Below are 13,577 nucleotides of genomic sequence, written 5' to 3' on the forward strand. Positions count from 1 at the left end.
TAGTGTCTGTAAAACCTTAAGAGGGCAATGGGCCTTCACCTTGGCAATGAGCCTCATTTGGAAAAAGCTGGACTTAACAACTGCCATGGTTTGCTTCTCAAATAAGAAAAGGGCTAAAACTTTTCCAAAATATAGCAAACAGTTGTTGAACAGAATGTTTGGTTCTCCTTCCTCCATCAGGCAATGCTGTCAACTCTCTGTAACACACTGATACCTCATACACCCCGACCCAAAAATCACAAGCTATCCCTTTTAAATTTCAATAATCTACATGCATACTTTTTTTTCATAGTAAGCTGTTGTTGATACATTTAACTGAGGTATTGCATGTTGGGATAATTCTGTGTCTCCTTTTTTGCCAGTCGGCAGTAGGAGGGCTGATCAGAATAAGGTGTCAGTCCTCCAAAGTCGCTCTCCGTCTCGAAAGAGCGTAGCCAAAGTGGCAGCCAGACATCCTAGGCCTGCTCTGCTTCACGGCTCTGCTAGACGCAAGGCCACAGGTGAACACTTCACCGAGAAACCAGCGCCGTGGATAGAGAGAGTGAAGCTAAACGTTAACTCAAAACACATCCAAAACACAAGAATTCTTGCTGAATTTGCTTTACAGGTCTCAAATATCGCCAATCGTCATTAGTGGCCATAAGAATTATGGCTCAAGAACATGTTGACTCTCTCTATTGATGGCTCTTTGAGAAGTTGCAGGTGCAATGTAGCTGGCAAACATATCACGTGCTGCTGACTCATTTTAAGAACACCACATTTGCTCCGTTTTACTCTAATTATGTCATCGCACCTTCAGTTTGTTCTTTGTCTTGCAATTTCACCCACTCCTTGTTAAATTTTCTGCATTTTTTTAAGTTATACGGCTTCATGTTGTCCTTTTTTTACCACTGGTGCTGGTTTTGTGAGTTGTTGTACAGCTCACATGTCAGTGTTTGCTAAAAATGGCTTCAAAGCTGTTGGTGTGGTAAAACATGTGTGATGACCATATCAATGTGATCTGGATTTGTCTGTTGTTTAACATTTCTCCAAACACTAATTTCAAACTGAAATGTACTGTATTTTGTGTGTGTGTGCGCTGTGGGTGATCACACTTAAAAAATGTCTCCCCCTGCTGGTTTTAAAGTGATACTTACAGGATTGTTAATCTTCACAGGCATAGAAAGCCATCAACCTCTTAGTGTGGCCCACCCGTCCAGAGAGAGACCCACTGTAAGTATTATTATCTATTATCGGACACATGCTCACATGTTATTACCATTGATTACCATTGTCTATTACATTTATTAACATTTAAATCTAGATATCAAGGATGGAGTAAAAGCTACAATGGGATATATTCACAACTATACTTTGTCATTTACCTTTTATATATGAATACATATTTAAGGTCCAGTGTGTAAAATGATTTTGTTTGTTATTTGGCAGAATGTCAAATTAAAATTATAATACTTAATTTTTCACGAGTGTACAATCACCTGATTGTTTAATTGTTATTCATTAAAACAGACCATGGTGGCCATTTTGGACCACCGTTTTTACTACACGTTATAATTTTTTACACACTGTACCTTTACTTCAAGATAGGATTTTAATCTCAATTGATTATCTCTCAGTTTACATAACCTCTGTCTTTTTTATGTATTTAAAATTAGAAAAAAATTATTTAGTTAGTTGCAGAACCAGTGGGGCTTGTAGTTCTTGTGGTTTCCATATTCTTCTCATATTAGTCATATTCATTCATATTATTTTCTGCATGTTTGCATTTGTCTTTTTTTGATTTCTCTGTGTGCAAATGTGTTTTTATTGTCCTGCATGCCTGCCACTAATTCTGTCCATGCCAGTCTCAGCAAAAAAAACCCGTGAGTACTGTCAGTAGACGGGCACAGTGGTGTGTTCGTCTTACTGTACCAATAATAATAAAAAAAACTTTATTGTGCATTATGTGGGAAGGGTATTGCTGCCACGCCAGAAAAATGAAACCGATTCACTATCATAAAGCACTGTAAACATTTTCATGTCATATCATGTCATATTTTCATGTCATATCAAAATCAATTATCACTTTACAATGTGGAATATTTCAAGTGATAACTAATCTCATTATGACACTTAAAATTGTTTCAACGTAAAACTTTTCACGTCATGTGATAACTGATTGTTCGGCTTGGAGAAGGTTAGAATACGATAATTGATCACATTGTGTTGGGGAAAGATTATAATGAGATAATCTGTAGTTCATATGTTGTAAAAGTTCTTTATGTCTACTGATTGAACTTAGTATTTTGGTTTGTTTTTTAGACAACACTAAGTAAGGTAAAGGAAAACTTGCTGTTGTCTTAAAAAGAACGAACCAAAATACAAAATTTATGGTAAAAGTTTAGTTCATTAACATTAAATGTGTTCGGAACAGTGTTTAAAATGCATTCATCTCACTAAGAGAAAAGATGTTTTGGAACAGATTAAGTCTTGCACCTGTAGCTGTGAATGATGCTTTCATACGCTCATTCACTCTTTTTTAATTGTCCACACAGTCAAGTGTGATGATTCATAACTCCTTTATCAGTCTTCAACATTATTAAATATTATTCATTTTAAATATGGAACTATTGCTAGTTGAAAATCCAGTTGTAAGGAGAACATTTTATTTCACGGATTGTCTCATGTTTGGCTCCAAGAGAAAGCGACTGTGTTCATTTCTTGCCAAGAAGAAGCCAATGAATACTGGTTTAAACCAAAAATATGGATAATGAATGAACTGAGAGCAGATTATTCCAGAGAGAGAATGTTTCCTCCTGACAAAGGTCAATAAATCGATTATGTGTGTCATCTCGATGACTGATCGTCATTACCCAGCGACACTAAATGAATACATCATCAGATCTGTGCTACTAAGATTTCTTAAACAGAACAGCTGAAGATACAGATTTCCTCACCACTTCCATCTCACCCCTTCATTTCTCCATCTGTTTATCACCCCTGCATCCCTCCTGCATGTTTCCCCCACCTCTCACCACGGCTTCCGCCCGACCAGAGCCCCACAAGGGCCGAACTGTTAAAGATGGCGGTGCGGCATCGGGGGTCCGGTCAGCATCCCCCCCGGCCTGGCTCCGCCTGTAGCCTTAAACAGAGCCCATTGGTGGAGGCGGAGCTCAGTGAGGCCCGCCCCTCCTCTGCATGCACCCGCAGGTCACCTCTGCCAAACAAATGGGCAGGGAAGGTAAAGTGGAATGACAGCAGGGGCTTGTGGGTAATGGTATGTCCATGCCAGCTTAATGATTTTGTATGTGTGTGTTAATTTAGGAGAGAGCGTACCGCAGCCCGGAGAAGAGGTCGTCCCTCCCCAGGCCAGCCAAGTCTCTAACACGCCACATTCCTGCCGCTGAGCAAGATGACAGCACCCCCTCCAGGCCAACCTGTAAGAATGCACTGCATGCACTTATTTATTTATTTATTTATTTATTTATGGGGCTGATATGTTTGCACAGCCGTGAACACACAGAGAAAGTCTTAGGCCATCATGAGATTTATCGTTTTCTTTCTAATTTATCATTCTCTATCAGAATGTGAAATTAGAAAATGCAGAATATTCATAATACATGTCAGTATTACATATAAGTATATAGATATTCCCTTACCTTAGATATCTTTTCGCTCCATTTTATTCCACCCTGTGTTGGATTTTATGGTAATATTTGCATCTTTTGTTTTATTTTAAAGTTAAAACAGGGTATTTACCTTTTGACTTTAGACTTTTCCTTTTCATTCTGCCCTGTGTTGTTTTCTATTGTTGTATTTGCATCTCTTTTGTCAAAAACTGTCCTGAAGCTGAGCTTTTATTGTTAACCTTTGCAAAGCAGACTGTCTGTGTATTTACAATAACAACTTTCGTCACAGACTAACTAATTTTTATATGACATTTAAACTCACACCGCCTCCTACACCCTGCTCTGCTCTGCTCTTCTCTGCCCACACTCTGTTTCCCCTTCACATCCTGCTCCTTCTTCGTCTTTCGCCTCCTCTCTTCTCTTGAAGCGATCCAGTCCAGAGCGGACAACAGAACCGGAAGAGCCTCTAGTATGGCAGGTAGACCACCCAGTAGCTCCTGTTAGACCCTTATCCACAACACATGACCCGTCGTAGTTAGTTTGTTCATCTTCAACACCAAAACGCGGGACTCATACTCTGTATAAGTCAACGTCATCCATCACGGCAGCATTTTTCTTCATTCATCGTTGGTCACAGACTTCTATAAAAGGTTCCTGCAGGTTTTAAAAAAGTCTTGATTCATTCACACAGGGGTGTACTGTCGGAAATTAGAACAAATGTACATATTTATAACATATAAGAAATGGTAATGGTTTCTTATTTTGAAAGGAAGTGGTGCTATATAAGATTGGCTGATCGACTGTTGTGTATAGCGGAAGGCTTTTGTTAATTTGTTTTAGGATTTGTGTAATAATGGTTTGCACTTCCAGGCCACCGTAGTCATATGAACCACATGGAAGTTAATACTGAACTGGGCTTTCATTAAAGCTTGTGCTTCATTACGTGAAAACACTGCTTCCATAAAGCAAGGCCCACACCTAACCTACATATAAAAGACTTATTCTAACATTATGAAACTAAACTATAGTGACCACACACACTTAGTGGGATTACGTTTCTGCTAATAAACCCTCCTAAATGTCACACACTGGACCTTTAAACCTGCAGGTCCCTTATCAGAGTGAACAGGTGGGATCCATAGCAACAGGTTTGGGGACATTATCGTCTCACATCCTGTCTGTCTCCCAGCAACAAGCCTCCAGCATTAAATGAACTGTGTGCTTTCACACTCCTCTCCAAACATTCTTGTTTGTTTTGTGGTGATTGTAAATGTGGCAGCGTTCAGGGCTCCATGATCCTCCATCATCAGAACCACATGACCCCCCACACTGCTCCATCAGTCTGTCTGTCTGTCTGTCTGTATTTCTCTCCATCTGTAATTCTTTTTCCAGGAAGCAGTTTCTCATCATCCTCCTTCCTTCCATCTTCCTCTTCTCATCCTAATCCAACTCATCCTTCGCCCTCAGCTTCAGACCTGGCACGTTCTCGATCAGCCCGCAGCGGCACCACCACCCCCAGCTCGGCTGTCACGCCGGGCACGCCCCCCAGTTACTCCTGCCGCTCCCCGGGCTCGCGCACCCCGGGCAGCCACACGCCCAAATCCTTCAGTGTCCTCCAGGAGAAGAAGATCGCCGTGATCCGAACCCCGCCCAAGTCGCCGTCCTCCGCCCAGCGGCAGCTGAAGGTTCTCAATCAGCCTCTGCCCGACCTGAAGAATGTCAAGTCTAAGATCGGGTCAACCTCCAATCTCAAACATCAGCCCAAAGGTGGACAGGTAACGGGACTATAGTTTTCTATAGATAGGTAGAAAATAATGTTTGCTTGTTAATTTTACTTAATTGCTTCTATTTTCAAGAAGACAATCTAGGAAACCGTGTTGACTTTATTTATTTTTACCAACCCATTGCTTGCCTGTAGTACATGCATTGCCCACTAGGGGGCAGCAGCCCTTTTACTTTTTGACATATTTAACTAAGATCACTGAATGTTTATTTGCAAAATGAACATTATACCATTTGATTTCCAACTCTTTCTCCTTTTTTTCCCTTAGTTGTAAAATGCTCAAAGCTTACACAATTGTATATATTTAATAGTTTTTTTCCTTAATATTTAATATTAATTTTAACTTATTTTTTGTAGTTTTATGCAATTTCTTCTTAATTTCCATTCCTTTTTCTTCTATCTCTCTCTGCTCAAATTTCTTAAACTCTCCTTCTCGTCGCTGTCTGTCTGCTTCCTGCTTCCTGTCCTCTGTCATCTCCATCAGGAACCTCTGTCCTCTGTCCCCTGACTGTCCTTTTGTCTCTGTGTTTTCCTCCCCACAGTACATGATGTCACACGTTGTTCTCCCTCTCACACTCTGAGCATCAGTTAATGTGCAGAATCCTGCACTGCAGGGTGCAGGGACTTTCTGTCGTTAGCGCTGAGGTTATTAATAACCTCAGATATTAATGATTCATTTGCTGTCAAAAAAAAGCAAAAACAAAGAGTGCTCAATTGTCAGTTGTTGCTGCCAGAAAAATCTCCATGTCCAATCAATCAATCAATCAAATTAAAACTAAGAAAACAAAATCACAACTGATTGACAGAAATAGATTTTTTTCTCTCTCTATGTTCTTATTTGTGTTGAATTTAACTGATTTAATAATTCAAATCATGTTAAATTACTATGTATATATATATATATATATATATATTTTTTTTTAATACTTGTGTAATTAGTTTACTTCTTTATGTTATTGTAAGTCATGTATATATGACTCTTTGTCTTATGAAGGGTTTTAGTCCCAAACATCACCTGGTTGATCATGAAAAGATTCTTCCGGAAGCAACAACTGGTGAATAAACACTTTTTGTTGATACTGCCATGCTGCACTCACACCTGCCTTTGAACACTTTTAATAATTATGCTTCCCTACTCTGGGTAAAATATAAAAGAATTATCTTTGGTCCTCGTGTCACTGCAGTGTTACAGAGGAGAGACTTTTCACTAACCTCTGAGAGACACAGTTGAAGAGGTGATTCACCGCCTCCATGGCGACTCCCCTTTTTCCACCTTGGGGAGAAAATAGTGTAACAGCGTGCACCTGGAGAAGGCAGGTTATTTTCGAGCGGCATAGTTATTCCCCGGTTTACTCTAAACATTTGTTTTATATTTTACAATCACATTTGGTAACATATTATTATGGTTATATAATGTTTGTAGCTCCTGTGCAAAAAAACCCAAAAGAAATAGTATGAACTGTGCACATGTATGCATGTGTTTTATGTTCAAATGTCCAAAAACTATTTGTCCAGACGTGTTTTTATGAACGAGGAACCAGGTCTGTCTCTCTATTTGTTTTTTGTTTTTAATTTTTGCTTGTACTGGTTGGGAAACCCCGAACTTCCCCCGAGTATTAGCGCCAAACTGAAGAATTTCTTTTTAAATTTTCTGAGAATAAAGTCATGATATTATGAGAATAAATTCATTGTTATTCAAGCAAAATCTCTCGGCTGCAGCCTGCGTCAAGATAGGAAACGCGGAGCATCTGGCGACATGGTTACATTTTAATTGGGGCTCCACAAATAAAGAAATACTTGATATTTTTGTCACATCAGCACCAGGATTTTGAAAGAAACAGAGTCTGTTTGGAAGACAGAATCGCAAACACTTGGAGGAAATCAAGGAAATGGCTGCTAGTGGTCGACTGTTTACATCTGCATTCTGTTGCTATTTAATAATAATACATTAGATAATGATACAAAAATAATCTCATAGTATAACGACTTTATTCTCATAATATTTCGACTTCAATCTCGTAAAATTATGACTTTATTCTTTTAATATTACAAATTTATTCTCGTAATATTACAACTTTATTCTCGTAATATTACCACTTCATTCTTATAATATTACAATTCTTTTCTCATAATATTACAACTTTATTCTTGTAAAATAACAACTTTATTCTCGAAAGATTAAATATGTTTGGCCCTAAAAAGCACAGGGAAAATCTGCTAAATGTAAACACATGTTAAACATAAACAAAGCATGTGACGCCACTGCGATCTCTCACCGCAACACTTGACTTGATCGAACGAGGCACATATAGTGTTTTTTCTTTATTGGATTTTGTTTTTAGGTTCAGATTTTAAGTGAGAAGCTGGACTTCAGTCATGTTCAGTCAAAGTGCGGCTCCATGGGAAATGTCAAGCACTCGCCCCAAGGAGGCAATGTATGTACACCTTTCTCTTTTCTTCATGTTTCCTCTTTTACTTCTTCTGTTTCTCTCTTTCAGCTGACGCTAGCGCTCCTCTGCGACTCTGATGTGTCACGCCCATGTTACGTCTTTTTCTAACCGCCAATTTCATTACTTCTCTACATTATTATTGTTTCCAGAATTTGTGAATACACATTATGTCTTAAAACTTGTACATGTTTATAAACCCATGGTTCTCAAACTGTGGTGCGTGTACCACCAGTGGTACACAAGATTTCACTGGTGGTACTTGGAGGGAAATCTGTTTCCAACAGTCAAAAACTGGTGAAAAACAGAAAGCATTGTGTTTTAAATTTGTCGTATTTCAGGAACCGTTGAAGATACAGATTACAGGCTTTCAGGAGATCCCACATTTAAATTTGTGAAAAACGGGTGTGAATTGACAGAGAAATTACAGTTTTAAAAACTCCGAAGCTGAGTTTTAACATGGGAGTCAATGGGTGGTTTGACCAGAACTCTCTGCACTTTCAGGTGATTATAAAAAAAACCCATATGAAAATGAAAACAACACACAGAGTTAGACAACAACCATAGCAACATTTTTATGTAAAACTGTGTCTGTGTAGGTTGGAAATTGTGGGCAGGAGAAGAGTTTGTTTAGAGATGAGTTTCTGATTATTTGCTAGAGTGTGCCACGCTAACGGCGCAATACACAAACAAAAAAGCAATGAGAACTCTATAGCTGACCTTGCTCTGTCTATTTCCACCTCTGTGCTTTAACTTTGGAGATACTAAACAATATTTTCTCAGGTGGTACTTGGTATAAAAGGTTTAAGAACGAACCATTTCTGTTCTAAACAAAAGTCACTCTGTCATTCCCAGGTCATGATTCCAAGTGTCAAACTGGACTTCAGCCACGTTCAGGCCAAATGTGGCTCGCTGGACAAACTCCAGCACACAGCAGGAGGAGGAAACGTGAGTGAAATCACAACATTTCTAAATAAATAAATGGACACTGTCAATATTAAGCCAATTCTTTATATATCCTGGTTACCTAATGTATATAAACTGTATAGTCTATTCTATTTTTATAATCTTAACAGTCGATTTTTTTTTATATTGTACTTTTATAGATGTGGATATGGATATGGATATTTTTATTTATTACCCTGTTATCTTTGCTGCTGTGACACCGTAAATGTACCTACTGTGTGACTAATAAAGGATTATCTTATCTTAAAAGCATTAATAATCCCTGTTTAATATCTGTGTCATCACTGCTTCCTACGTTAATCCAGATCCAAATCCAGACTAAGAAGATCGACTTGAGCCACATCACTGCCAAATGTGGCTCCATGTCCAACATCCACCACCGGCCAGGTACAGTTCAGTTAAAGTTTCAGACAGGGTATTTGTCTGTTAGTTTAATATGAGAGTTTACAGACACAAAGAGGCACATTCTTATTCTCCTTTATGCATATTATTCTAAGCCTTTAACACTGAAGCCTCACAATGTCTGTCTAACTTTTTTTTGGGCTTATTTTAACCAAAAAAGGGCCAGAAAGTGTCCTGTGACTAAGTGCTTTTGCCCATTTTTCCAGAATAACTTTAGTGTATTAACAATTTAAAATCAAGGAAAACGATGCCCTGTGGCTTTTTAATGCCTTTTCTCTCCTTGATTCGTCCTTTCCTCAGGCGGAGGACACGTGCGTATTGAGAACGTCAAACTGGACTTTAAAGATAAGGCTCACGCCAAGGTCGGCTCCCTGGATAATGCTAGCCACAATCCCGGCGGAGGAAATATTATGGTAAAAAAACAACACACAAACATCCTGCAAGTCAGATTCTGTATTAAAAACCACATTTACATAAAAGTTGGGACATTTTCCAAAGAAGCTGTCATTTCTGGAAAACTAGAGTCATTGACTGTAGAATTCCTAGATGATTAAAACCTGAATGTATGAATAGTTTTCTTTACCGAAGAAGCAGAACTTCAGGAGTGGGTCTTCTCTTCGGAGGCGGATATACTCAACACATTTTGAGTTTTAATGCTATGGTGAAGGCTACTATAGATTATCCCAGAGAGATATTTTGTTGCAACACGTATCTTCACCAATAGTAGTAACACCTATTGGTGAAGATATGTGTCGCTACACAGTCGTATTCACACCTAGTCGTCTGCTAGACTTGGTACGATTGGCGGTTGCAACATTCAGCCGGTCCGACTTTGCTTTCACACTTTCGTGCTTTAGTGAAACGAACTGAACCTTTTGAATAACGTATTCCCCTCCTAGCCTGAGGCGGCGCTGCATCAAGACAGGGCAACTTCTGTTTCCTCCACATAAGAGCAAAATGGAGCTGCATCAAATCCTGTTTTTTATTTAGTTTTATGTGGACTCAGCCATTTCTCCCAGCAGTTGTTCTACACGCGCGTATATTTAGGTTCTGTTTACCCACAATGCCCTGCGTTGTTGTCCGCTTCCCGCATTTGATTCACTTGAAGCGAACCGAGACCTGCGTTGTTGTTTTTTAGGCGGACCAGAGTTTGCTTCTTTGATGTGCATCAGAGTTCCGTCCGGACTTTCCTAGCAAACGAACTCTGTGTTCGATTAAGAAGAGCTGGTGTGAACGCACCCTATAAGTCTTTATTTGACCTTCCATCCATCCGTCTTCTACCGCTTTATCCTTAGAAATTGTCCCAACTTTTCTCAAAATGCGGGTTTGTTAACAAGGACAAAACAAAACAAAAAAAGACCTTGGCTCTGTTTCCGTACCCGCCAGATTGAGAGCCACAAGCTGAGTTTCCGGGAATCGGCCAAAGCCCGAGTGGACCACGGCGCCGAAATCATCGTCACCCACACCCCCGGTATAGAGACGGGCGGACTCTCCCCTCAGCGCTCCTCCGCTGGTAGCATTAACATCCTGGAGTCGCCACAGCTCTCCACGCTGGCCCAGGACGTCACCGCTGCTCTGGCCAAGCAAGGCTTATGAGCTGACTGCCTCTTACTTCACACACCTGAAAACAACAAAAAACAACAAAAAACAACAAAAAAAAACAACAACACCATCATTACTTCTCCCCTCTGTCTCATTCAGTGATCAGCACCCGGTGTCGTTCTTGATTTTAAATCTTAACATTAACTCCCTTCAAAGGAAACACATCCTGGTCACGTTGTTGTTGTTGTTGTTATTATTATTGTTGTTAGTTTTTCACTCATTTTTTTAGTCAAATGTTCTCTGTTTAGTTTTAGATGGACTGAATGCTAAAGTCTTTGTCCAAGAGAGCGGTTGATTGGTTTTTCCTGATTGTACAGTTTTGATTTTGAGCGTCACCACATTTTCCACGTGTGTGAGGACAGTTTGAGCTCGAGCATGACGTCCATCCACAATTTATACGGTACAAGATACAGTGTAGCGACTTGATGCTTAGACAATAGGTTGTGTAAACAGTGGACGTCTTTCTGGTTTGCAGGAGTCCAAGCAGACAGGAACAGTTTGTTGAGTTGACACCAGGGGGCAGTACCACTGCGTGTCAAAAGAACTGAATTTGAACAGATATAATTTGGAAAATTGAAAAATAAGACCTTGTATACATATATATACATATACATATATATGTATGTGTGTATATATATATGTATATACACAGTATATTAAAATGTTTGAAAATGACAAACTAAAATACAAAATAAATAGGATTTGAATCTGGAAAAATACAATCTGAAATACTATTTCAAAATAAAAGAGGGAGAGAGGCTTAACTTCCTGAAACATTTCAAAATAATGGTCGAGCAGCATGTTTGCTGAGATGTAACATTTTAAAATTGCTTTTTTTTTTCCCTGATATTATGTGCTGACAAAAACTGTCTTCTCTCTTGTTATGTTTTCTTTTTTATATAAACTGTGCGTCACTGTAGTGGAAGTCCTTGCTGTTTTCTATATGTTCCCTGTGGCTGCTCTGGCTTATTAGCACTTAAACATAGTGTATAACCATTGCAGCTGTGTGTCGAGTCGAGTGCTAACAAAAAATAAATAGATAAAGGCTAGCTTTCTGTTAAGATCTTTCTCCTCTCTGCAAAAAAAGAAAAAAAAAAAGTGGCTGCTGTTTTATTTTGTTTGTTTTTTAGCTTTGTGGGTTTATATAATGCTGCAACGCTGTTGTTATGCTGGCATGGCAAATGGAATAATGAGTAAATTAGAGCTACTTGGAGGCACACCTTAACTTTTCAGTGCGAGTGTAATGGCCGGTTTCACGTGAGAAGCTTTATATGAAAACTTTTGTTTTGAAAGGGCAGCTTCCTGGCTGTTTTTTTCTCTCTCTTTTGTGTGTGTGTGTGTGACTTTACAGGAAATGAAACCAGAAACGACGGAAGATCCTCAACCTGCAGCCGTTCATTCAAGAAAAAAAAAATAGAGTGATTTTAAAAAAAGAAAAAAAAGTAGCAGCATATTCTCTGCTCATTATTGTGAAAGTCCTCTACTTCCTCTTCCCCTGCAGTGTTTTTCCCGTTACTCTTATCCCCCCACACCCACTATCCCCCGTCCTCTGCCTGTGTAAATTGTATTTAAAAGACCATGTAGACGTGTGCACACTTTCCAATGTTTGATGACAAATGCTCCTACAGGATGACAACAAGAGAAAATAAAGAAAATAAAAAGTGCTTTACTCTTTTATTGCACAACACTTTCTGTTGAACCCTTATATGGACATCCTGGGTGTGTGTGTGTGTTCATAGGTCACATATTCAGGCTTTAAAAAATGTGTTATTTTCTGTCTTATGTGTTGTTGAGTCAAAGTTAGGATTCATTTTATATCTAGTTTTTATTAGTGACAGAAAGTAGCAATACTTGCGCGGAAGTTGCAAAATAGGCCGAGTTTTTCTTTTCTTTTTGTTCATAAAAACAATTGAAAGTGACCTTTGAACTGTGGCGTATTTTAGATTTCTAAGGTGTGTTTATATAGTTGATGAAATATTGCAGATTGGCTAGGTTGTGCTTAAAAAAAAGGATGTATTGCACATTTGCTTATAGCCTCTGTATGTACTGTACGTTTTTTACATAGTATTGGAAAAAAGCAGCCGGAATTCTGTGTTCTAGGAGTTAACTAATAATTACTTTAAATGCATAAATATTTCTATACTCTGTTGTGTAGTAATAACTGTAGCTGTTATCCCTAAAGGTAAAAAAAACAATGTAAAAAGTTGCGAGGTAATTTTGCATGTCAATTTCTATATACAAGTGAAGAGAAAGACAAACCCAAGTATTTATTATAACCCACGTATTTGTATCATTGTATATTGATTTGGTCTAATGTTCAAAGCTGCACACTAAATAATAGGGATGGTTTTTCCTGTTTGTTTTTTTTCAGCTTTAAACACATTTGTCCTGATGCATTTACTACTGAGCCATAACCAGCCATTTACAGCACATAAATGTACAGTCTGTGTGTAGTAAACCATTTATGTAAAATCACTGTTATGTTAAATGTTAAATGTTTTTTGGAATATTTCCAATATCAAATCCTCTAAATTTGACCAGTATCAAAATCCTGAGTAACATATATCAGCTCATCCCTAAAAGGTAAGATGTACTTTTATTCATTCACATTCAAATTGACAAATGACAGCGTAGCCCCGAGCAAATAAAATAGATACGGTCGAAGTTTATCCGTGTGACATTTAAAAGGACACATGGTGCCCAAATGTTTGAATAACATAATCACAATAATACAACACAAAAGCACTCATTTGGTCTGTTTAATGTAAA

The 13,577-nt window shown here is 38.6% G+C and overlaps 1 protein-coding gene across 15 annotated transcripts in view; it reads left to right on the top strand.

The window, feature by feature from the left end:
• Positions 1 to 12,472, top strand: part of LOC122758314 (microtubule-associated protein tau-like) — a 36,814-nt gene extending 24,342 nt beyond the window's left edge. For 5 of the 15 annotated variants that reach the window (XM_044012478.1, XM_044012514.1, XM_044012497.1 and 2 more), the window contains 11 exons: positions 1,157 to 1,212; positions 1,845 to 1,862; positions 3,035 to 3,220; positions 3,304 to 3,418; positions 4,036 to 4,086; positions 5,076 to 5,383; positions 7,734 to 7,826; positions 8,694 to 8,786; positions 9,110 to 9,191; positions 9,507 to 9,619; positions 10,593 to 12,472. In XM_044012478.1, the coding sequence (XP_043868413.1) occupies positions 1,157 to 1,212; positions 1,845 to 1,862; positions 3,035 to 3,220; positions 3,304 to 3,418; positions 4,036 to 4,086; positions 5,076 to 5,383; positions 7,734 to 7,826; positions 8,694 to 8,786; positions 9,110 to 9,191; positions 9,507 to 9,619; positions 10,593 to 10,802 (1,325 nt within the window). In that variant the 3' untranslated portion in view covers positions 10,803 to 12,472. Of the gene's footprint in view, positions 1 to 362; positions 501 to 1,156; positions 1,213 to 1,844; positions 1,863 to 3,034; positions 3,221 to 3,303; positions 3,419 to 4,035; positions 4,906 to 5,075; positions 5,384 to 7,733; positions 7,827 to 8,693; positions 8,787 to 9,109; positions 9,192 to 9,506; positions 9,620 to 10,592 lie in introns of those variants that run through there. The other 10 variants (XM_044012401.1, XM_044012418.1, XM_044012435.1 and 7 more) reach the window with 10 other exon arrangements.
• The last annotated feature ends 1,105 nt before the right edge of the window (positions 12,473 to 13,577 follow it).

The sequence above is a fragment of the Solea senegalensis genome, linkage group LG2 (genome assembly GCF_019176455.1).
Source record: "Solea senegalensis isolate Sse05_10M linkage group LG2, IFAPA_SoseM_1, whole genome shotgun sequence".
Lineage (NCBI taxonomy): Eukaryota > Metazoa > Chordata > Actinopteri > Pleuronectiformes > Soleidae > Solea > Solea senegalensis.